The sequence below is a fragment of the Plectropomus leopardus genome, chromosome 17 (genome assembly GCF_008729295.1).
Source record: "Plectropomus leopardus isolate mb chromosome 17, YSFRI_Pleo_2.0, whole genome shotgun sequence".
Lineage (NCBI taxonomy): Eukaryota > Metazoa > Chordata > Actinopteri > Perciformes > Serranidae > Plectropomus > Plectropomus leopardus.
In genome coordinates, this window is record NC_056479.1 from 3,970,072 (window position 1) to 3,996,057 (window position 25,986).

The 25,986-nt window shown below is 37.9% G+C and overlaps 1 protein-coding gene across 1 annotated transcript; it reads left to right on the forward strand.

Moving 5' to 3' along the window:
- Nucleotides 1-141: 141 nt before the first annotated feature.
- LOC121956187 (NACHT, LRR and PYD domains-containing protein 12-like) lies at nucleotides 142-15,516 on the forward strand. Its single transcript, XM_042504321.1, has 12 exons — nucleotides 142-195; nucleotides 2,344-2,472; nucleotides 3,839-4,122; nucleotides 4,278-4,378; nucleotides 5,258-7,109; nucleotides 8,892-9,065; nucleotides 10,155-10,328; nucleotides 11,310-11,462; nucleotides 11,607-11,780; nucleotides 12,893-13,066; nucleotides 13,639-13,685; nucleotides 14,993-15,516. The coding sequence occupies exons 1-12, from the start codon at nucleotides 142-144 to the stop codon at nucleotides 15,514-15,516; spliced, it is 3,840 nt and encodes a 1,279-aa protein (XP_042360255.1).
- Nucleotides 15,517-25,986: the final 10,470 nt, after the last annotated feature.

The following is a 25,986-nucleotide window of genomic DNA, read 5'->3' on the forward strand; positions in this document are numbered from 1 at the left end:
TGATTGGCTAGTACTAACCTAGGCATAACCTCTTTGCCCTACCGTGTCCGACTTCAACGACGACGTGACGAGAACTGACCAATCACAGCATAGAAGGGCGGGACTAGGCGAAACAGTCTTGGGAAAAAAATCGCGCAACCGATGCCGTTCTGCCCGCCAACAGCACCACCGGACGATACGTCAGCGGTTAGTGTGGTAGGCAAGGCATTGTGGGAGGTGAAGTCTTTGCCCGTTACGACTGCAAATATCACTACAATGCATTATATCAATTTTTGACGTTGTTGGGCTAGCATTTAAAACATTATTCAGCAAACTACAGCATAACAACAAATACTTGTTTTAATAGCACTTGTATTTTATCCTATGAATATGCTATATGGTCTAATTACCACAAACCCCATTTCCAGTGAAGTTGGGATGTTGTGTAAAACGTAAATAAAAACGGAATACAATGATTTGCAATACCTTTTCAACCTATATTCAACTGAATACACAACAAAGACAAGATATTTAATGTTCAAACTGATACATTTTATTGTTTTTTTGCAAATATTTACTCATTTTGAAATTGATGCCTGCAGCACGTCTCAAAAAAGCTGGGGCAGGGGCATGTTTACCACTGTGTTTCATCACCCTTCCTTTAACCAACATTCAATAAGTGTTTGGGAACTGAAGACACTAATTGGTGAAGCTTTGTAAGTGGAGGTCTTTCCCATTCTTGCTTGATGTACAACTTCAGTTGTTCAACAGTCCGAGATCTCCGTTATCGTATTTTGTGCCCCATAATACGCCACACATTTTCAATGGGAGACAGGTCTGGACTGCAGGCAGGCCAGTCCAGTACCCACACTCTTTTACTACGCTGTTGTAACACCTGCAGAATGTGGCTTGGCGTTGTCTTGCTGAAATAAGCAGGGACATCCCTGAAAAAGACATTGCTTGGATGGCAGCATATGTTGCTCCAAAACCTGCATGCGCCTTTAAAGATGTGCAAGTTACCTATGCCATGGGCACTAACACACCCCTATACCATCACAGATGCTAGCTTTTTAACTTTGAGCTGATAACAGGACACGACGTCCATGATTTCCAAAGACAATTTGAAATGTGGACTTGTCAGACTACAGCACACTTTTCCACTTTGCGTCAGTCCATCTCAGATGAGCTTGGGCCCAGAGAAGCCGACGCCGTTTCTGGGTGTTGTTGATATATGGCATTCACTTTGCATGGTAGAGTTTTACGGTTGTTTACGAAGTGGTGAACCTCGCCCCATCTTTGCTTATGAACAACTGAGCCTTTCGGGGATGCTCCTTTTACACCCAATCATGAAACTCACCAGTTTTCAATTAACCTGTTCACCTGTGAAATGTTCCAAACAGGTGTTTTCTGCACATTCCTCAACTTTCCCAGTCTTTTGTTGCTCCTGCCCCAGCTTTTTGGAACACGTTGCAGGCATCAAATTCAGAATGAGTGAATATTTGCAAAAAAACAATGAAGTTTATCAGTTTGAACATAAAATATCTTGTCTGTAGTGTATTCAATTGAATATAGGTTGAAAAAGAATCGCAAATCATTGTATTCTGTTTTTATTTACGTTTACACAACAGCCCAACTTCATTGTAATTGGGGTTTGTATTTTAGTAGGCTTATTTGCAATTTTGTAGCCAATCTTTATAGTTTACAGTGTACTTTTAAGTTGTATATTCTATCGATATAGATCATACTTAGAAGGCTAAATTTTTCCAATCAGTATTTTTCTCTTCAAGTGTGATGTTTGTTACTGTGTTTTTACTGCCCTGTGCAATGCCTAACAACATGCGGCTATAACGAAGAATTTCCCAATTTGGGATCAGTAAAGATATGATTGTTTGTCCATCCATCTGTCCGCCATCCATCTATCCATCCATGCATCCATCCATCCATCCATCCATGGAGTAAAAGTGTCAAATGATACCAAATTGAACTGGTTACGATACATTAAGACCAGTAAATGTGTTTAATTATCTTCCATTGTTTGGCACTAATACAAGTGGTGCTATAGCCTGCTCTTAGTACATTCACCTGTTGACATGTAGGTCTGTGAAGTGAGCTCTCACTTGTGTAAGAGCTTTTATTTTAAAAGTTAACATGTATTTTTTCCTCCTTTCTGTCTAGCACTAGGTACGCACGTCAGAATTGCTGAAAAAAAGTCATTTCTACAAATACTACTAATAGTAAAAGTAGAAATGTTTTTTCCATTTGTGTGTAGACTACAACAATTTTGGTCAAATTAACTGGAATATATAGTCTACTAAAAAGACTACCAGCCTGTAATATGAGTTCAGCCATGTGTCCCATGAGAAGAAGAAGAAGATATTAGCAATAGGTAGTGGGCAATACTGGTTATTGATTTACATAGTTGTTCCCCTATTCGATACTTCCACTTCTCATTTCGAACGTGTGGTGTCTAATGATGTGACAGCGGCTCATCAGGTCAGTGATCATTTGTTACTATTAAAATATATAAGCAGGTTCAGATGGACTTACTAATGGTAAACCTCTCGAAAGAACCTCTGTCTAATGTGTTATTATTTTCTCTACTCCCTTCTCTTTTCCTCAAGTGATGAAAGAAAGGATCTAAATGAATGTGACTGATATGACTGCATGTAATCTTGTGCAAAGGTTAAAAATCCTTTTCCAAAAAGAGAATGAATGATATTTTATAAGTGCAACTTCTTTTCTTTTCTTTTCTTTTTGTAATAGTCTCTACTTAATCACACTGCCTATAGTACCCCAATTTATTCAAGAATGTTTTTGAAAAGTTCATTTTCAACATTAAATTTTTTGAACACTCACTTGGAGATTGTTTAATGCTACTGTCTTTAACATATCATATGGCAAACATTAATGTTGGTTGTTCAGTGATGACATTGTTTGCTGTATAATGAGGAAGTCAGGGGATCTGGCATATGCTAGAAAAGCTGGCGTGAGTCCAAAGTGAACCATAGTGAGGAAACCAAGCTTTACTCTCAGATGCTGGAAAGTTAAGCCAATACAGAAGTGTCAAAAACTGCAGTTAACTAAATGGCCACTTGAGGCTGAGTAAAACCCCATAGACCCCTGTGTTAACCCTTTGAATCCTGGTTCAACATCAGTTTGTTGTGTTCTGCATTCAGACGACTTTCACAAGCATTTCAACCTTTCAAATGTGAGCAAATTGGTTAGATATTTTTAAAAAACATGGGGAAAAAAGCAAAAAGAAAGTTGGCAAGAACTGTCCCACAAACTATGGTGACAGGAAACTAAGGAGACAGGAAATCACCTGAAAAGTAGCAAACAAAGAAAAACATTTTTTTAAATAATTATTAGAATTATATATTTATATTTATATTATATTATTAATATATATATATACGTATATAATTTTTATTTTTATTATTTCTATTATTTATTTATTTATCTATTAACAATTTTGTGCCTTTTTTTTAAATGTAAGGCGAGCTTGTTATTACTTTTTTAGGCTTAATTTCTGTCCATTTCTTGTTTGTTTCTTGTTGCCTTATTTTTATGTTTTTAAAAGAAGCCAGATACTCAGGTTTCTAAGGGTTAAAATGACCAACTTGACAGTAGAGATAAACATGTTTGCATAAACAGTGGCATCAACATTAATATCACTTGAGTAGGGGTTAAACTGAAAAGGTGAAAATATATTCCTTTCCACTTAAACCTTTCAAATACAAGGCTTTAGGTTTTAGCAGACTTATCCACGTAGCTCAAGAAATATGTTGCATGGATCTTGGGATGACCCAATAACTGATGTTAGATGACTGATTATCAAACCGTCCTGTCATGACAGCAGGGAGCACTGATGGCGTCACATGTGGAACTCCTCTTTGGAGCTCTGCAGGACTTGGGCAATGAGGAGCTCAAGCATTTCCAGTGGCTGCTGAGGCAGGCTGACATTGTAGAAGGCTTCCCAGCTATCCCCAAGAGCCAGCTGGAGGGGTCCGATAGGCAGGACACGGTGGATCAAATGGTGCAGACCTACAGCCTTCCTGGAGCTTTGCGGATCACAGTGGAAGTCCTGAAAAAGATCAACAGGAATGATTTAGTGGAGTGTCTTCCTGAACCCAACAGTGAGTCCTAGACATATTTCAGATCTTTTACACATTTAATTAACACAATAGGCCATTGCCTGGCACTAAGCCAAAAAAAAAACATAAATGAAAATTCTGGATTTCCATCATATTGAGCAAAAAGCAGGGAGTCTCTTAACTCTTCATATCTCTGCCATCACTCTCAGAGGATGCCACTGATGGTGGAGAGACTGCAGGAGCGTGTTCCATTCAACAGGCACTGGCAGTTCCTCACCCTCCCATCTCTGGTGCCCAGGCTGAAGGTGAGGTTATCTCAGTTTACAGTTTGGGAACTAATGATTTCATACATTGTTACCTCTTAAGAAAGAAAAGTTTATTTTGCTAACTTCAATGGAGATAAAATAATTTAATTTTGCAGCTCTTCTAAACTTCCCAAATGTTATCAGACCACATGAATTAAATCCCTATAGTGAAATTAGTCATTTTGTAAGGGTTGTGAGTCTTAAAATATTTATCCGCTGATTTACAGACCGCTCTTTCCAAATGCAAAACCTAATGGCATCATGTGTCGGGCTTGGGAGTTGTAATTCCCCTTTTTGGCCAATACTAAGCTAAAAAATTAGCTTTAAAGCCCAGAACACATCCTAGGAGCCTGTGAGTGGTCCAGTAAAAAAGCAGGTTGGGATGGTAACTTTACATTGGTCATGTAATTTTATGTAAAGGGCATAATGTCATTTGAGGGGCACTTATTTGTGGAAAATGAACCCTTATGACCCGTTACCATATGAACCGTTGTGTGTGTATTTTTGTAAAATATCATATGAACTGTTGCATGAGGATGTGTTGATGTATTGAGTTGACAGTGCCTCTGATATCAGCCAATAACTGCTTGGCATTGTTCATGTGTTTTCCTGCACATGATAATTGTTATGGTTATGTTTGCGCAAGGCTCTTGGCTAGGGTTAAAGGACGGTGTAGATTGGTTTAAACGGTTAACATTATTTCAACTGACGTAACCATAAAACTGAACAAAATCAAATTCTCATGATATACACAACCACAATTAGTCCCTAACCATAACCGGGAGTTTAGTGACCAAAAACATGAAAATACATGGAGAACAGGGCATCCAGTTGATGTACAGCCTCCTACACTGAAAAATGTGACTTTATTCTATATAGATTTGTTGGTTCCAATACCAGAGCCTTCAAGGTCCATCACATCATACCAATGCATGCTCCAGTCGAACCTTCAGAACAAGTTCATGTGTATACCAGAGGGGTTGTCAAAGAACAAGGATAAGAAACTTCTAGATGACATCTACACGGGGCTCTACATCATAGATGGAAATCAAGAAGATGTCAACAGGCAGCATGAAATCAGGCATATTGAGATGAAATCAAGAAAACCTGAAGGAACTGAGAGAATAATTCAGCACAACGACATTTTCAAACACCCTTCTGGAAGAAACACACCTGTAAGAACAGTGCTGACCAGTGGGATCGCAGGAATTGGCAAAACATTCCTCATTTCAAAATTCATTCTGGATTGGGCTGAAGGAAGAGCCAATCAAGATGTGCATCTTGCATTCCCCTTCACCTTCCGCCAGCTGAATTTACTGAAGGGCAGAAGGTTCTGTTTGGCAGAACTCATTCACAGATGTATCAGGGAAAGCCTAGATATCAAAGAGGAGGCTCTTAATTACATCTTCACAAAACTACAGGCCTCAGGAAACACCAATTATGACAAAAGTAAATTTAAACTTTTGTTTGTGCTTGATGGGCTTGATGAAAGCCGCCTTCAACTTGACTTCTGTGACAAGGAAGAATGTTCTATTGATGAGCCATTGTTGGTGAATGATCTGCTTGCATACCTCATCCAAGGCAAACTTCTCCCCTCTGCTCGCCTCTGGATAACCACACGACCAGCAGCGGCCAGTCAGATCCCTTTTGACTTCATTGACATCATGACAGAAGTGAGAGGGTTCACTGATCCACAGAAGGAGGAGTACTTCAGGAGGAGATTCAGAGATGTGCAGACGGTCAGCAGAATCATGTCCTACATCAAGACATCACGAAGTCTCCACATCATGTGCCACATTCCAGTTTTCTGCTCTATCACTGCGAAAGTTCTGCACCAAATGTTCAGCGAAGATGAGAGAAAAGAAATCCCTCAAACTCTGACTGAGATGTACACAAAATTCCTTGTGTTTCAGATCAAGCAGACAGCACTCAAGTACAACACAAATAAGAACACCATGATCATTGAGTCACTTGCAAAGCTGGCTTTTCACCAGTTGAAGAATGGTAATCTGATCTTCTATGAGGCAGACTTGAACAACAGTGGCATTCATCTCAGTGAAGCATCAGTGTACTCAGGGGTATTCACACAAATCTTCAAGGAAGAAAATGGGCTGAACGAAGACCGGATGTTTTGCTTTGTGCACCTGAGTATTCATGAGTTTTTGGCAGCTGTTTTTGTGGTCCTGTCACTTTTTAATGACAGAAAGGATGTGATGGCTGAACCGCAAACATGTCTACAACATCTGCAGGTGCTTTTCAGAAAACCATCTGTAGCTGAGATCTGTATGAGAGCTGTGGACAAGGCCTTGCAGAGTCCAAATGGACATCTTGATTTGTTCCTCCGCTTCCTCCTGGGTCTTTCGTTAGAGTCCAATCAGAATCTCTTACAAGGTCTTCTGAAACAGACAGAAAGCAGCACTGAAACCAACAACACGTTAGTGAAGTACATCAAAAAGAAGATCAGGGAGAATCCCTCACCAGAGAGATGCATCAACCTCTTCCACTGTCTGAGTGAACTGAAGGACTGTTCCCTAGTGGAGGAGATCCAACATTACCTTCGATCAGGAAGCCTCTCCACAGCCAATCTCTCTCCTGCTCAGTGGTCAGCACTGGTCTATGTGTTACTATCATCTGAAAAAGTCCTGGATGTGTTTGACCTGAGGAAATACTCCAAATCAGAGGAGGTTCTTATGAGAATGCTGCCATTGGTCAAAGTCTCAAGAACTGCACTGTAAGTATTAGTTTTAGGTTATTAAAATACTTCCATGTAAAATATTTTGATCATTCTATGCATTAACATTATGTCAAGGGACTTGGAAAAGGACTACATTTTATAAACAACTACTCACTTGGTACCTGACATATATAGCAGATGGATCTTGAAACCTATGGTAAACTGAGCCTGTTCTCATTCCCAGGTTGTCAAATACAAACACTATCAGTGCCAAAGACACCTTTTAGCATTTTAATGGGATGCACTGGGCTTTTAACTAACTCCTATATTAACCCATCCATAACAATACTTGGCACTAAGAGCAACTGATGTAGAATAAGGAACAACAAAGTCTGCGTAGGGCAGTAGGGAGGGGTGGTACATTCAAACAAACACAGGATTTTAACCCAGACAATTGCTGTACCTGTTTTGTGTGAAACCAAGGTCAATTTTTTTATTGTAACGTTATATAATTTGTGTACGGTTCAGGTCATCAAATACTGATACTCCAATATTGTCAAATACTGACACTTTCTTGTGCTTCCATCTTGTGATACATATGCCAAAGGCATCCTTTGGTATCACATCTCTGACACACAGCTGTTTCCTGGGTGAAACACGTAACTCATGGTAAATTTGCTAAAGGATTGAGATTAGGCTTACGCAACAAAAGTAGTCAAAGACTAAACATAATGTTTTGGGCTCATATAGCACTGACTTTTGGCTTCACATGAGACAAGAAAAGCGCTCTCCTGGATGAGAGCCCTGTGCTTGTTTGACCCATTCTGCTCCCCTTAGATGGCGTTTTTTATTATTCATGCTATGTCAGTTGCTAAAGACACGACTCATAAATACCGCCGCTTTGTTAGTGGACATACATGTCAAAATATGACATACTAGGTACACTCCTGTGTCCGTTTTGGATGTTCACCAACAGCTTATCACTTTACACTTGTTACATGAATTGTGTCTCTTCAAGATACACTTCCTTTTTCTCAAGAAATATACAACTTGTGCTTGTTACATACATAAAGTCTTTTTCAAATAAATGTGCAAGTACATAAAACACTTTATTCTTAGGTTAATTTCATAAGGTTTAGGCAACAAAAATCCATGGCTAGGTTTTGTCAGTAAAAGCACGATGTTAGGTTTTAAAAAAAAAACATCATGGTTTGGCTTAAAATTTATACGGTCATGAGCAGCGGGCTTCCGGGTTTAAGTCTAGAGTTTGTTTAATCCATCCACCTTCCCTTCTGCCTGGCCTATACAGACTTTTTTGCTCTTTAGATTACAGCAGGCTAGTTACCACCAGTATAATATACTGCCACCGACTGTGGCATATCATCCCATTGTGAAGGGTGTCTGTTGTCTGTGTCTGTGTTCATACCTGAAGTTGATGTCCACTGACCAAGTGGCCGTATTTGAAAGCTTGGATTTTTGCCCACTGTGTCTAGAACTGATTTGACCAGTGTATATTATGCCGCCGCAAAAGGAGCCTCTCTGTATCTGTGTCTGATGCTCGCATTGCTGACAAAGCAGCAGTACTTGATGAGTTGGGAGTCACACTGGGCTGGCTGCTCTGGATATCAAATATTGCCATGGGGTGTGACAAAGTGTCAGTATTTCACGACATGGGTTTGAGAATGGGCAGTCTCATGATATGGCTAACTGCCTGAATAAAACATTTTGTGCACATCTAACTTAAACTACCTTCTACATGAAACAGTATCTTCTTTGATAAACTATATAATCCTTAAACATAATAACATTCCTATCCCACTTGGTCTAATTCCAAATCAGACTGAACCAATGTGAGCTCTCACACCTATCTTGTGAAGCTCTGGCTTCAGTTCTCAGCTCACAATCCTCCAATCTGAGAGAGCTGGACCTGAGTAACAACAACCTGCAGGATTCAGGAGTGAAGCTACTCTCTACTGGACTGAAGAGCCCACACTGTAGATTGGAAAATCTAAGGTCAGTTTACTAGAGCCTACTCAAAAGGATTTGGAGAACTATAGCTTTACATTACTTACTACAGGGTATTAACGAACTCCTGTGAACTACTTCACATTACTGTATTTTATTACTTGCCCTTGTGAATGTGTCTGTTAGTGAGGTACAGCTGAAAGGCTCCAAAGTTTGAAATTGTCACGTCTTGCACATAGTTATGTACATCATTTAAGGACAATAAAGTTACTACTGAAAATACTGTGATTTACACTACAGAAAGTGTTACTTAGACGTTTGCAGTGTAACCTCTCCAAAAAAACAAAAGAAAAAAACTTGAGATCTTTCATGGAACTCTTTATGATGCATTCTGTACCCCAAAATAATCTATACAGTATGGATATGTTTTAGTAAGATTCCAGATTTAATAAATACTTAACTGACCACTTAATTTACCCTTGCTCTCTGATGTAAAATTGTACGTTTTATATGAACAATGCATATCGAAGCAAAGGAGGTCAAAGAAAATTAAGGTTATCAACTTAAGTTCAAAGTTAAAAAGGAACTATATCCTCAGTTCCAAAATAGTTGGGATGTTGTGTAAACACAAATAAAACAGAATGAAATGATTTGTGACATATATTTAATTGAATACAGAACAAAGATAAGACATTTAATGTTAAAACTGATAAACTTGAATGTTTATCATTCAAATCCTTGCATTCCTAACTCCCTGTGCTTTGACAAATGCTGTTCTTTAACTGTTGGACTGTTTCACTAGTAGTGAACTGCACGCTGTCCTTGATTGTAAATGACTGAGACTTTGAAGAAGGCCCCTGTCATGATAATATCACCAGTTACCTAGTTTATGTGTGGAATGTTCCAGGTATAACTTCTCCAGTCTTTTGTCCAAACTTTTTTGGTATTCAGGCATCAAATTTAGCGTAAGTGAAATTATGAGTGTAAGTTTATCAGTTTGAGCATGAAATATTTTCACTTGATACCATATTCAATTGAATGCCTTTTGTATTAAGTTTTAATATAGTTTCACGACTTTTTTGGAATTGGGGTAGTAGACATTTACAGTACAAATGATTGATACAATGCAACCTGCAGGTTGTCAAGATGTGAAATCATGGGGAAAGGCTGCGCTGCTTTGGCCTTATCCCTGAGCTCCGACTGCTCCTATCTAAAAAAACTGGACTCAATCTACGATCAACAAAGACCAAGAATATCAAAAGGGAAATGGCTAATAAAGGACCCGAGTCCACACAAACAATTATATACACGGTACAGTATATTTTTATTCATTTATTATTGACAGACTCAAATTTTAACATTAGTGGCTTTAAAAATTAGTGTGCTGATTGGTATTTGACAAAACATTAGGGCTGTCATTCATTTTTTAAAATTGCGATTAATTGAGAATTTCAATAGTTAATCATGATTAATTGCATTTTTTAATCACATTTTCTCATTTCCATTAGTTCACATTTCAACACAATTTTGAAGTCCACATTGACAAGGTAAAGCAATTTTTACAAGATTGTCTTGACAAGGTATCAAATGACAGCAAAAAAGTGCATGGGACTATCACAAAGTGAGCATGTCTGTAAAGGGGAGACTCATGGATACCCATAGAACTTAAGAGCTCATGGGTACCCATGGAACCCATTTTCATTCAGATGTCTTCAAGGTCAAGGGACCCCTGTGAAATGGTCATGTTGTTTGTCCATCACCAAAATTTTGCCTAAATTTGGAGTGTTATTCAGCCCCCTTACTGAGGGGCTAGAGTGACATGGTAGGTACCGATGGATTCCTTGAGTTGTCTAGTTTTACAATACTCTTAAATATGGACATGTCGGCTGAAAATAAAAACAAAAGAAAACGTGATATGTATGGACCTTAATCACATTGCGATTGATGAGTTAACATTAACAGCCTAAACATATTACAATTTAGAATAATTAGAATTTGATAAAGAGTTTACATGTACTGTGGAAAACTGCCAGTACAGCACTGTGTGTTTCATTATGTTGTTTTTAATTCATTTAATTACATAGGATGTACTTACTTTTGTAGGAAGAATGAATATAGATTCATTAAGCCAAATGCCATAATCTCACAATTTTCATGCCACATAAAAACAAAACTATTAGACAGCAATTCACAACAATTGACATATTACACATTACATATTTGTTGCTGTAGGCTACATATAGTAGCTATAATTCCCATGATTTTTTTATTTCCATTTTGTCTTCAACAAAGATATTCGGAACCAACAGAGCCATGCTGTGAAAATGTGGAACAATATTGCAGTTTGAGAGAGCTTGACCTGAGTAACAACAATCTGCAGTACATAGGCCTAAAACTGCTCTCTCTGGGACTAAAGAGTTCACACTGTAGGCTGGAAACTCTCAGGTCTGTTTCCTGTTCTTTCACTTTATTTTATAAAATGGTTTTCTGGTTTTCCGGTCATAGTGTATTGCTAAAATGTCTTAACCCAAGTATACATTGAAGCACACCAATCTAAAAGGAAAGCATTGTCATGACTATCTTCTTCAGACTCAGTTGGTGTAACCTGTTGAAGTACAACTGTGTACATTTGGTCTCAGCTCTCCGCTACAAGTCCTCCAGCCTGAGAAAACTGGACCTGAGTGATAACGACCTGGAAGATTCAGGAGTAAATCGGCTCTGCTATGGACTGGAAAGTCCACATTGTAAACTGGAAACACTTAGGTCAGTAACATTAAACTTTTGCTTACATAGGTTGCGTTCCAAAAGTTCTTCCACTTGCCCTCCCTCACTTCCCCTCAGCCCTTGGTGGTATGTAACAGTTGACGTCGTACAGAGGCCACTCGGAAAGCTGAGGAAAAGCTGGCAGGGAACTGAAATGAAACACACCTGCCCTTGTTCACTTTCAGCATGACTATCATGGACTGACCACCAGTTTCAGAGCTATTAGAGCTATTAGAGCTATACTGCTTTTTTCTTAGTCATCATAATCATCAGAAATATATATATATATATACAGTATATATATTCACTACCTGCAGACCTGCAGTCTGTAAACTGAAGGCATCTTCTGCAGTTGATTGCAATACACAGATAGTCAATCAGTTATCAGCTGCATCAGTTTCTGATTTTATAATTTTTGAGTGTAATCTATATCATGATTATCATAACTATTATTTTTTATGGGTTTATGATATCTTGCAAAACAGCATTTTCCCATGCATTTACAGATAATGTTGGAAATACAGAAATCACACAAGCTGAACAGAACAAATGTACATAACTAGACAAGTGGTAATAGACAAGTAGATTTTTATATGTGTATGTTGACCTATACAGACCTATGAGATATATTAGAGGACCTACACAGACCTGAGATGTATTAGAAGAAGTGAAAATGAAAGGCATCCGATGGTGAATGTACCTGTATTTATGACTGTTTCTTATTTATTTTCCAGTTTATTCATCCTCTCCTTTCTCTGGGGTGCAATCTTAGTTTTACTTGTCACTGCCCCCTAACCATGAATGTATTTTTTTGCATCACATGCATAGCTGCAATGCATTGTCGGTGATATAGACCTCTGAAGTGACAATCGATGTTCACTCGCTCCCTCAGCCCTCTGAAGATCGATCTCACCAAGTCCACTTCTATTGGACTATTGGAACGGCACTTAAGAAGGCTGCGGGGATTCCCCCCAGGCCAAGTGCTGAGGGGAAGTGAAGGAGAGCATGTTGAACGGCTTTTGGAAGGCAGCGATAGTGACATCCAAACTTTAATTCCACCATGCCAGCATAAAAGTGGTCTATGAGAATTTAGCATGTACTCCAACTCTCAGGCTGTCAGGCTGCATGGTGACAGAAGAAGGCTGTGCGTCTTTGGCCTCAGCCCTGAGCTCCAACCCGTCCCATCTGAGAGAGCTGGACCTGAGCTACAACCATCCAGGAGACTCAGGGGTGAAGCTGCTCTCTGCTGGACTCAAGGATCCACAGTGGAGACTGGAAACTCTCAGGTATGAACAATCAGCATGTTCTCATTCTGAAGTTGTCAAATAATGCAGCGAGTATATGAGATGAGCTCGGAGTGAGAATGGGTTGGTATTCTGGTTTTAGCACACTTTAGGGACTTGACATTATGGGCATGGGTCTATCCTCACATTGTGGCCTCTCAAGCTAAGTGCAATTTAAACACCATCTTTATTTGCAACTGACCTTAACTTGTAGAGCAACGTTTAATAGCAGCAGCAACTGAGGGTGTTTTATGTTATGCATTTACCCAGAATTACATCAATTTCTTACTCGGTGCCACTAAAACAACACGTCTCCTGCTGCTAGCCCCTGATGAGCTGTGGCTTTTTTCTGTGCAGACCATCTACGTGGACTGTGCACATCCACCAACCTGTCAACATGTCTGTGTATGCAGACAGTCAATGTAGTAAATAAATTTAGTATTAACAGAACCAAATGTGGGTCCACTCTTTTTCTGTGATAGTTTTGGAGTACATCTGATCCACAAGGATAATCATGTTAGCAAGGTTTTTGCCAAACATAGCAGATCATGATATTCTGTCTTTTTCTGTTTCAGCTTTGATCATTGTGGAGAGTTCAGGATCTTACCTGGGCTAAAGAAATGTAAGTGCAAATCATCCCCACTAACCCATTCTACAACTTTCACTGTACCCTTCTCCAATAAGAGAGAGCAAAGATCAAGGTTGGCTGTTTCTGATGTCCAAGCATCAACACAAAGCTCCTTTCTTGATTGATTCATGATTCCCTGTATAGATCACTTTTCTTTGGGAGAACTTGTGGGCCTTTTTCTACATATGTAGATATGGTTTTATGGTGCAACAGTGCTCAGAGGCATTAGGTCTTCAGATTGTCAATCCGTCCGTATGTCTGTGCATTCGGCCTATTCTTATGAACACATATCTCAAGAGGGCCTTAAGGGAATTTCTTTAAATATAGCACAAACATTCAAGTAGACTCAAGGATTAGCTGATTAGATCTTGGTGGTCAAAAGTCAACATCACAGTGACCTTATATTAATCCTAATTCTTGTGAAAGTGATATCTCAAGAACACCTTGAGGGAATTTATTCAAATTTGACGCAAACCTTTACTTGGACTCAGTGATGAATTGATTAGAAGTTGGTGTTCAAAGGTCAAGGTCATTGTGACCTTACATCCATCTAATTTTCATGAACACAAAATGTTAAGAAGGTCTTGAGGGAGTTTCTTAAAATTTTGCACAAATGTCCACTTGGACTCAAGAATGAACGGATGAGAATCTGGTGGTGAAAGGTCAAGGTCATGGTGACCTTATACAGCATGTTTTTGGCCATAACTCAAGAACCACCTTGAAACTGTGCAACTGTGCTGTTTGTTTAGAGAAGGACAACAACCCCCCCCCCCGTTTTCTCAGCACCAGGTCTCCAGACCGTCAATCTCCCACCTGTAGGTGGACTCATCACCACCAGAGATGAGTCCAAAGAGTGCAGAATCCTTAAAATTAACTGCCAACAACATTGGCCATCCAAATGTTGATTGCTTTTCAGAATGGCTTCAAAATTGGAAGAGAAAGTTTCTATTACTATCTATAAATATATCTTGGTAATAATCATATTAATGTCACCATTGTGAGCATGTTAGCATGCTTACATTAGCATTTAGCTTAAGGCAACACAGATTTACATGGCTGCCAGCATGGCTTTGAACTGCAAGAGTTATTTAAATTTTGACAGCCTGAGAAAGAGTCTTCAGCATCCCAGCAGGGAGACAGGCAAGGACTATCACTTGTCCTCCAGCTCTGTTGTCTTCACAGAAATCAAATGTTCAAGATTAAAGGGAAAATGCGATCCTGAAAAACCCCTCTGCAACTAGAAGAATTTTTTAAATAGCATTACATTTCAATAACATCTGTGTTTCTTTTGCTTCTGGCAGATGCCTGTGAACTCACACTAGATCCGAACACAGCGAACAAGAAGTTCCTCCTGTCTCAAGGTGATAGACAGGTCACAAATGTAAGAAAGCCGCAGCCGTATCCTGATCACTCAGAGAGGTTTCAGTACAGGTACCAGGTTTTGTGTACCAATGGTCTGACTGGCCGATGTTACTGGGAGGTGGAGTGGAAAGGACCGGCTTATGTAGGAGTGACATACAGAGGAATCCGCAGAACAGGACGAGGGGACGACTCTCTGCTCGGGTGGAACGACAAGTCCTGGTGCTTAGATTGCGACAAGAACACTGCTTGGCACAATAGAAAAGGTACAGTCAGAACAACATCCAACCAGGGTTTCAACAGAGTAGCAGTGTACCTGGACTGGCCTGCTGGCACTCTGTCCTTCTACAGAGTCTCCTCTGATACACTGATCCACCTCCACACCTTCCACAGCACATTCACTGAACCCCTCTATCCTGCATTGAGGGTTCTTGGTACTTATTCATTTGCATTACTGTGCACATGAGTGACTGTGTTCACAATTCAATTTTATGTCAGCTCAAAGATACATATTGATATGTGTTTGTCCAAACACACCCCAAAAGTGGATATTTCAAAAGAAATTGCTGCAGTTGAAAGCTGCAATGAATCACAATTGGAATTACCACCTTGTGGCTGTATGCCTCCGCGAACCAGTCAAGTTGCAGTTACAGTTTTCATGTATGTTTGTACAGACTCATATGTAGCCATGAGTGTTGACAGTGCCTCAAATGTTGCTGCACAGAAGCTAAAAATGTAAAAGCTTCACTCACATCTTCAGCTCAGCATACAATCAGCACAGTTTCAGTGGGGACACTCTAGGTTTGTGTCACCAATTCAGTATCTGACTAAATGTCTGCCATTCTGTTCCTGAGTTATGGTGCTGAAAAATGGTCAGAAAAGTGTTTCTGCAAAACATGATGATGTTGTCATGAAGTTAACCTTTGACCTTTTGGATATAAAATGTCAGCACTTCATCATTGCATGCTATTTGAGACATTTGCCCCACATTTTATCTAATGATTGTATGAATTCTTGTTTTATGGCCAAAAACTTATTTTGTGAGATCACAGTGACCTTGACCTTTGACCACCAAATTCTTCCTTGCGACCAAGTGGACCTTTGTGTCAGTTTTGAAGATATTCTCTCCAGCTTTTCTTATGGTATCACATTCATGAAAATGAGATGGATGCAAGTTCATGGTGACCTTGACTTTTACGTACGTATGTATGTACAGACGAACGGATGGACGGACAACCCAAAAACATAATGCCTCTGACCATGGCTATTTCCAGCATGGAGGCATAACAAAGGAAAATAACTAAATGAAAAGAATGAATGACATCAAATCATTGTAATTTTTGCTTCTTATCAGCCTCCCTCCTTCTATCTACAATGATTGCAGATCTGTATTCAAACTAGAGGCACAATAAGTTCAGCCCTTCTGTTATCCACACTGAGATTAGACAAAAATTAGACAATTCTGCCATTTAGTGGTCAGACAAAAAAGGTGCAGATTTAAGGTCAAAAGTATCAGCCTCCCCTGTCTGCATCTGAAAAATGTCACTTAAATTAGCACATACTGACCAGGAGACTCACAATGACCATGAAGAAATGCAAAACAACCACAAAACGATGCAAAAGAACTGCAAGGACACACAATATAGCCACAAAATGGTGCAAAAAAAAAAACTACAAAGAGATACAAAATTACTTCAAAGAGACACAAAACAACTAAAAAGAGACATGAAATGATCAAAAATTACTTCGAGACACAAAATTACCACAAACAGAAACAAAACCACAGAGAGATACATAACTATGAAGACATGCAAAACAAGGCTAAAAGTCTAGTCCGTGTGTCTTATCTCCATGTAGGAGAGGGCATGGGGCCTTTTGCATAGCTGTACACAGGGGTCCACTGTCTCATAATCTGCCCATCAGCAACCATAGCTTTTTTTCACCTTGCCATGATTAGGATTACCCATCATTCACCAATTTTATGCTTCGGTATACTGACAACAACAAATCTTTGTTATCATAATTATGTTGATTTTAGAAATGCCATTGTTATGCATAAACATCTTTATCAAGCTGAAGAAGGATATGTTGACCACTTCATGTGAAAACATCTGGTCTTATTAAATGTTTGCATGTTATCCACTTGCATATTTTATCATTCAGATTTCTTAACCTGGCAATACAGGAGTTAACCTGTAAGTTAAACATTTGCTTTAACAATGAAAAACGAATCATTTTTTTTCCTGATAATAATATTATAATAATAATGATTGTGCTACAGAGTTAAATTTGATCACATTCATGCTGAACACTTCATGTCATGAATTGGATCATTTAGTCTTGTTGATGTTGAGGATTCAGCATGTTGACTGACAGTGGATGTCTCCTGCCTTTTTTTAATGTAACACTGCCATCTGCTGGTTACTTTAACTTGCATTTGAGCCCATCATGTTGTTCTGAGAGGCTCTATGCATTCTCCCCCCTATGATGATGTACATGAAATATGAAATTGCTCAGACATTCTAAAACTAAGTCTTCAGACTTGGTCTCAGCTGTCAGATGATTTCAGAGCGCTACAGAGACAGTAGATACACACTTTCTCTACTTTAGAAATATATGATGATAAGATGGTAAAACAATATGCAATGTTAGTAATTAACTCTGTGTATATAAGTTCAGTTTTAAAACATCTTTTAGTTGCTTGTTGATAGTTTAACCAATTTTTTTTAAAGATATTTATTGACAGGGTGGGGGGACATGCAGAAAAGGGCCGAGGCTGGAATCAAATGCGCGGCCGCTGCAGCGAGGCACTGCTCTATCCACTGAGCCACCCAATAGTTTAACTATTTTTATACTTTTGCTGTGATTCAGTTACTCTCTTGCCATATTTGTGTTGTTTCCAACTAAAATAACAAACACTTTGGGGCCATGTAAGGAAAGGAATATTTTTTAATTTTTTAATTCGTGATTGAACCCCCCTTTGACCAGCTTTGTCGCCTTTTTTCTTTCATCCTGACCACTGTGAAGACCTGCCCGCACACTGCATGTGTCAGGCACAATACGTCAAACTAAATATTGATTATAGCTATTTATTAACAAATGTTCAGAGAAGCTGCTGCATGCAAATTTAGCAGTATTCTTGCTTAGTGCCCTAACACCAAGGGCTCTGTGGACAGGTGTCTGACTCATGGACAGTGTAGACAAAATAAAAGCTAAGAAATTCCCACACTTACTCCTGGTCAGCGGGCTATGTCTTTGTTCTGTCCTGGCGAGGGACTGCAGATGTGAATTACTTCTTGGTATGGTGCATCAAATGATAACATTTATGTTTTGAACTGTAATGGTGCCTTTTAAATAAATATATAAATTTTATGCTGACATTTAAGTTTTTTATTTTTTATTTATGTCTATTTGTTATAATTTTGTATCATGTACATTGTCAATTTGATTTTTTTTTTTTTTTTTTTTTACAAAGTAGTTTGAACTCTCTTTTTCAAAGTGACTTTAGTTTAATCCATGCCTTAAAAATAAATAAAACATTTTTGACATGGAAAAAGTAAGTGTCCAGGATGAACTATAATTTTAAGTTAACTGAATTTCAAAACACAAGCTGAATCCTTACAAAATTGCCTCAACTTTTCAAATTCATTCAACTTAAAATGATACAGCAGCCTGGACACTAAGGTTTTTATGTTTGAACAAATAATTGATTTTCACAACGAGACTAGATTTTGCCTTATGGGGAGCTTTACTCCAGGCTGTCCAGTGGAAAGTAATTGGTAGCTTGCAAAGCTATACTTTCAAAGTAGCTTCTCCAACACTAATGGTTGATCATTTTTAGTAAATGTACTTTTCAATAAATGTACTTTTAAAAGAAATTATTATTTTTTAGATATGAAAAGAGTGTTCTGCAATACTGGTAGTGCAGAGCTATAGCCGTGGTAGCATTTAAATACTAACAGTAGTAGCAGTAATAAAGAACCCCACTGATTTTTCACATGGTGTTAATTCATGAGGTGTAATATTGCATAATGTCCTCTACGGCTCTGGAGGAGCTTTTTGAAAAGTCTGAAAGAACAACTTTAATGACGTCATCACGGATTCCTCAGCTTGGGTTTGAGATTTAAAGTTTAAAATTCTTAACTAATCGAGTGATTCTTCCCCAGCTGATTACATACACTAAGACAGTTACTTTATTAGAAATTTTCTTAAATGTTATGCCTAAACATGCAATTATTTATTATTAAAATGCATTATCTAATCAAATATGCACTGATATGCATATATTGCCCAAAAAAATCGGAACTTTTGATAAAACCAGGCCAAAAATTTTATTCACTTTGCTGACATATTAGAGTCAAGGGTTTTTACAAGGGGAAATACAGAGATCTCTCTTTTTTTTTAAATCACAAACCAGAAAATACAATCAACAGCCATTAAAAAAAAAATCAACATATTTTTAAGGAATAAAATGTTCTGTTCTGGCTATGATGTATAGTCATATATAGAATGATTTAAAGTCATATACCGAAAACAGACTGGCTTTAAAATAGAAAGTTTGATATATATGTGCCACTTAGCTTACTTTTTCTTGCTCAGAGTATAAGAAAAAAACAAAGCACCTCAATGTGAAAAAACAAAAAATATATATTTTTTATCTAATACGTCGCTAAATCGTCATGCAACCTCACCAGTTGATTACTTACATTAAGATATATTTTTTTTGTACATTTTTGAAAATGTATCTAATTAAATATCTGCTTTTCTCATGAATTTCCAGGACACAAATCTGAACAAAAACTTTTGTATGGTTTTCTTTCCACAAGTCTTAAAGAACACATTGTGGAAGCAACTGGTCCAAAATCTCAACATTGACCAGTGCATTAAAAAAAGAAAGTGTTATCTAAAAATGTGCGTGAACTTTGAGTTTGAAAGAAGTGCAGAGCAGAGTGCGTACAATTGAAGATGCCAAACAGTTGCATCCACTTGCATGATGGTAAATGTAGGATCCAGTATTTTTTGATCTTGGCCCACAATATGGGGCCAACTTAAAGTCAGGAAAGTCAGAATAGTAAGAATTTCTCTGTCTCTTTTAGTTAGATCTGTCTCTTGTGAATCCCTCAACTTTAAGAAAGTGCATTACTAAATACTAGTAGCACTGCATAGTACTTTATAAAAAGTTTAAGTAATCATTTGGGTATTTTTCTGAGAAATTATAATTTAAAATAAAGCTTTTTAGCACTATGACACCTAAACAATATTTGGTCCCATACTTCACGCTACAAACGTATAACATTATAATAATTATTATTATTATTAAACTTATTCAAGGTATTTGTTGATACTGGAACGTGATGTTCCCATCATGCCTTGTGGATGCAGTACTGCTAACAACCATGAGGTGGCACTTGGGAGCCTTTTTATTCAAGCCTGTAATATCACAAGCATAATTGTAATGTGAATCACCACTACTGTCACCATTAACAACTACAGTACTGTCACCACTATCAAAACTACTGCGAAATGTCTCTTCATGCCTGCCTACAATGTCTTTAGTATTTTCTGTCAGCAGTAAGTAACGTGTGAGAGCGTACCATTGAGCAGAGGTAGGTGTGTGTGTGTGTGTGTGTGTGTGTGTGTGTGTGTGTGTGTGTGTGTGTTTGTGTGTGGGAAGCTCTGTGTTGAGGTGATAAAATCAGTGAGAATGCAGAACACTAAATAACTGCTGCAAGTGTTCACTGCGGGGGAGTAGACCACTATAAATGAACCTGAGTCAAGTATTAACACTGTAGTATAATGTCTCTTTAAATGGTGTGGAAATGCATTGATTTCTTTTGGTTTAGGGAGCACAGTATGATAACTTTGAAAAACATGGTGTGTGTTCGCCTCCAGAGGAAAGTATGGGGATTTATGTCCATCATGCTCTGCAGTGGAGGATGAAATGACTCATATCTGATGTCAAAGCACAGTGTGCAGGTGACATGATGCACCTGCTGAGCACTGACAGCAGAGGGTGCAGCGGTGCAGAGCCTCAGTCTGTCTGCTGTGTTTAAGGTATGAACAAGCAAAATCAACTTCAAAGGGTTGCCATAGGATCCCTTATTTAAGTCAAAGTAAAATCCCCATAATGAAAAAATAACAGTAAGAATTTATTTTGGTGATTCTCATGTTTATGTTTTTCAGTTACATACAACATTTTCATCCAACTGAGTCAAGAAATTCTAACCCAAACCAAAAAAAGTACCATTTATGTAATTAAAATTAATTGAAATGAATAGTCGATGGGAATTTATGTACTTACTACTAATACTAATAGAATTGATCTAATTTACTTAAATTAAGTTGATGTAATACTGTAATAGCTATGGAGTAAACCTCCCTTTGAAATCGAATCAAAGGGAACTTTGTAAAAAGTATATGAAATTTACATAAAAATTAGTAAAAAGGACGGGAAAAAATTTAGCCAAAAAATAAATACAAGAATTGTCTAGGAAAAGGTGCTTTAAAAATTATAGTACAGGAACATGGTATAGTATAGGAACAATCATTGCTGCGCTTTCTTGTAGGTGCTGTCTGTGTGTTGTGTGAAGGACAGGTGGTCGATCTCTTTGCCCAGGTACGGAAAGACATCGATCTGTTCCACCACCTGCCCTTCCAGAATGAGTGGCCCAGAGAGAGGGTGTGACAACACAGGTGCCCGACACCGCCCACAACATAGCTCCTTGGTTTTGGAGATTTTGGAGTTTTGTTCAACTCCAATGAACTGTTCCTAAACCAGAGGGCCATAGTGTTGACATGCTGCCTGTATGTGGACAGGGAGCTCTCGTCTGTCAGACAGGCAACCAGAGCCATTTCATCTGCATACTTGAGTGTCAGTCCATCACTATTACAGCTTATTTCGTTTGTGTATATGGAGAAGAGGATGGGTGACAAGACACACCCCTGTGGGACCCCAGTATTTAAAACAGCGTCATTGGATTTAACACTGTTGATTAACACATGTTGTGGTCTGTCTTTTAAAAATAATTTAATCCATAAAGCCAGTGTTGTTTGGATTTGTAGTCCCTGGAGGCGGTGCAGAAGTATGTCAGTGTATACTGCGTTAAAAGCAGATGAGAAAGCGAGAAAAATTAGAAATAAAATCCTAGTGTATGTTGTAGGAGAGTCAAGGTGCTTTGTCACTGTGTCCAGAAGGGTTAGGCTTGCATTCTCGACTCCTCGCTTCATCTTGTAGGCGAACTGCAACGGGTCCAAGCTCTTGCTTACCATAACACCACACTCTTGCATTTGCAGAGGATGGAGGTGAGTGCTACAGGCCTAAAATCCTCCATGGCTTTGGCGTGAGGCTTTTTAGGTACAGGGATGTTGGTTATCCTCTTCCAGGCCTTTGATGTTGCAAAGGGTTAACATAAAAGGGTTTGTATAAAAATAAATAAATAAATAAATAAAAAATAAATAATAAAAACTAATAATAATAAAAATAATAATAATAATAATAATAATAATAATAATAATAATAAATTACTCTTAATAACCAATCATGTATTTAAATTCAGTTGATACATATTTTCAACACATGGAATTTTCAGTTCAATGAGCAGTAGTTCCATAAATTATCATACATCTCAGTCTTATTTAATTTGATAATATAAAACTGTATATTTTACCTTATGTTAGAATTACTTGACTCAGTTGGATGGAAATGTTATATGTAATTTAAAAATGAGATCTTGACAAGAGAGCATGAAATCATTTCTTTGAGTGTAAAGTCAGAGTAATCAATTTAACATTTTAAAGTGAAGAAAAATGATGACAAAAATGGAATTAAATAATAAAAAATAAAAATATGCCTTTCAGAATATTCTATTTTTGTACAGGGCCAACATTTTAAGGGTCTATATGGTCAGTAGGGAGACAGTATAATGTCCTAAACCACTATAAGTACATGAAAACTCCCCCGCCCCCCCAAAACTCCCCCCATTCCTTGAGCTCAGTATGCCTGTCAACAGGGCCAGCTGTCTTAAAATGTTAGTTGGTTGCAGTGCACATCACACACTCTAGTTCTGAACACAATTTGATCTAAACCCTTTGTGAGTCAAGGGCTAAACATTGACAATATCCACATTAATAATTAAAAAAAATAAAAATAACAATAATGATATTGATAATTGATATTTTTCTTACTTTTTCTTACGTTTTTTAGTGTCTTTTTATTCATATTGAGAGAGGCCAAACAGAGTTTCATTGTACATTTGTGTAATGACAATAAAAGATTCATTCATTCATTCATAATGATAATAATAATTTCCAGGACTCTTCATTTAACTCTATCTTGAGAGGTGGTAGGCCATTTTGATAGAGGTGTGTACCCATCAGAATGACTCACTCCACATAAAACTATATTTATATAGGTGCTAGACCATTTTGATATACATTTGCACCTGACGGAATGACCTAAGCAATCTTTAACTCTATTTATACATTTGGTAGGCCATTCTGATAGACAGTTGTACCTATCAGAATGACCTTTTGCACATATAACTTTATTTATTCAGGTGGTAGGCCATTTTGATAGAAACTTTTCCCTGACAAAAAGACCAAATCATCATTGAATCCTTTTAAAGAGCTGGTAGGGCATTCTGATAGATATTTGCATGTATTAGGATCGACCAACTCTTCATTTAACTCTATTTAGAAAGGTGCAGGCCATTCTGGGAAAACTGAGGAAACAAGCTGATGCTTACTTCCTACAAAAAAATGTCTTTCCTGGAGTAAAATGATCGAGGTATTGTTCATATAGATAACAGATATTTTCTGTTGTGTTTGCATGTTTAGTTTCCATGATGCTGTTATGTTTCCCCATGAAACTAAACCTGAATGACATGGGTCATGGTTTGAGGAAACATAAACACTGCATTTGTACGAGATGGTGAAAGCAAAATCTGGCCCTTTGCTTTGTAAAACTTGGTGTGGGAATGAAACTCGCCACACAGCCACCCACTGATTCTATCAACATGATAGACGAACCAAAGAACTGATGCCAAAACTAAAAGTGGGAGTCACTGAAATAAAATGAAAAGCCAAAGACTCACGCTTCCAACATACACTCAACTCAGATTTCCACTCAAAACAAAAAACACAGAGAGCCAACTGAAGGTGTTGAGACAAACAACCAACTGAGCACCGAACCTCCCCAAATAACCTCCCATCAGGCTGATTGTAGCAGCTGAGGAGAACATCACAGCTGCACCCAATAGATCCTGATTAGCAACCACACCTGAGGGCTAACACACTAGTTTGATTTCTTTCAAAAACACTGGGAAAAAGGAAATGACCAACTTGACAAGTAATGTCCCACAAACTGCAAACATTTTTCTTTCTTTTTTTTTTTTAACCTAAAAATTAGTTTTAAAACAGGGGAGAGGATTATTAGAAAATAATCCAAAAATAGAGAAAAGTGTTCAGAAAAATATATTTCTAATCATATAATAATTTTATATATGATTGATATATGAATGATGATATATGAAATATAAAAATATTTAAAATATATATAAAAAAAGCATTTTTCCTGGCCTTTTCTTGTTTATTTCTGTTTTGATTTCTTTCAAAAACAACAAATTTTAAAACTTTTTTTTCCTCAGGAAATTTTCTTGAAACTTTTTTTTTTCTTTTTGACTTTTTTGTGGTAAATTTGGGTCATGTTTTGCTGTTTTTGAAAGAAATCAAAACATTTTGCTAATGTTCAAAGGGTTAACAATCCTTACATCCCTACTTACCACAAGTCGTTGTGTTGTTAAATAGTCCAACTTAAAATCATTTTAAAAATACCATAATAGACTCTGACTCATGTATTCTGTTAACAGAAAGAAAACTTCAAATAAGACAAATAAATTCCTTCACATTGTTATCAAGAGAAAGAAAGAAAGCGAGAGCCGAACACACACATACACCCATGGGGCTTATCTTTCCCTTTATTCCATAAATTCCTTTAGTTTCTTTGGATGTTTTGGAAATGAAGACATGCGGAAAAGGTTTCAGGGCTGCGATCGCTGAGCAGCATACATCAGGCACGAGAAAGAGATGGAAGAGAAGGACAGAAATGTAGTGGGTTCAACAGCAGGGCAACGACTCTTTTCTCATTCTCCATCACACGCATACACAGGCACGCACACACGCAAACACACACACACACACACACACACACACACACACACACACACCCTGGGGGCACTCAGCACAGCATGCCGCCATGCATTAAGGTGTGTGTCACTCTGGCTCAAAGGGAGCAGTGAACGTGGAGGAAGAGATGCAAACAAGAGAAAAAGATGAGAGCAGAGGAAAAGGAAAACTGCACAACACGCAGTGTTAGAATACATTCAGTTCATTACAGCAACACTGATTCATATTCAGCAGAGAGAAAAGAAGAAGAGGAAGAGATATAAAGAGGAGGAAGAGCGAGGAGTGTGAAAGACATGAGGCACACTAAGGAACAGAGACAAATAAATACATATATATACAGTGTCTTTATCATTATTAGGCAAGTCAATTTTCTGGAGAAAAAATATTCACTTTAGTGAAGAGGGGTCAATATGCATTTAAATACGTGAGGATATTATCATGCTGCATGTTATCTGATTCCGGTGGACCTCGACAAGCTATCTGGCTGAGCCACTTCCACCTGAACCCCCAAGTATACACATTATTCCAACCTTTGTAAAAGTTTGCAGAACTTTTCACACTCTCTAAACGTTGCACACGATGCATAACAACACTGTAAACAGCCTTTACTTCTAACCAGCCACACAAACGACCCTCAAAACAGTCCCATAGAAGCTAATGATTCTGGCCATTTTTCTAAATATCTAAAATTAGGACTAACGGCAGTATTTCAATAGTTATCGCAAGTGATTGCATTAATAATCACATTTTCAAT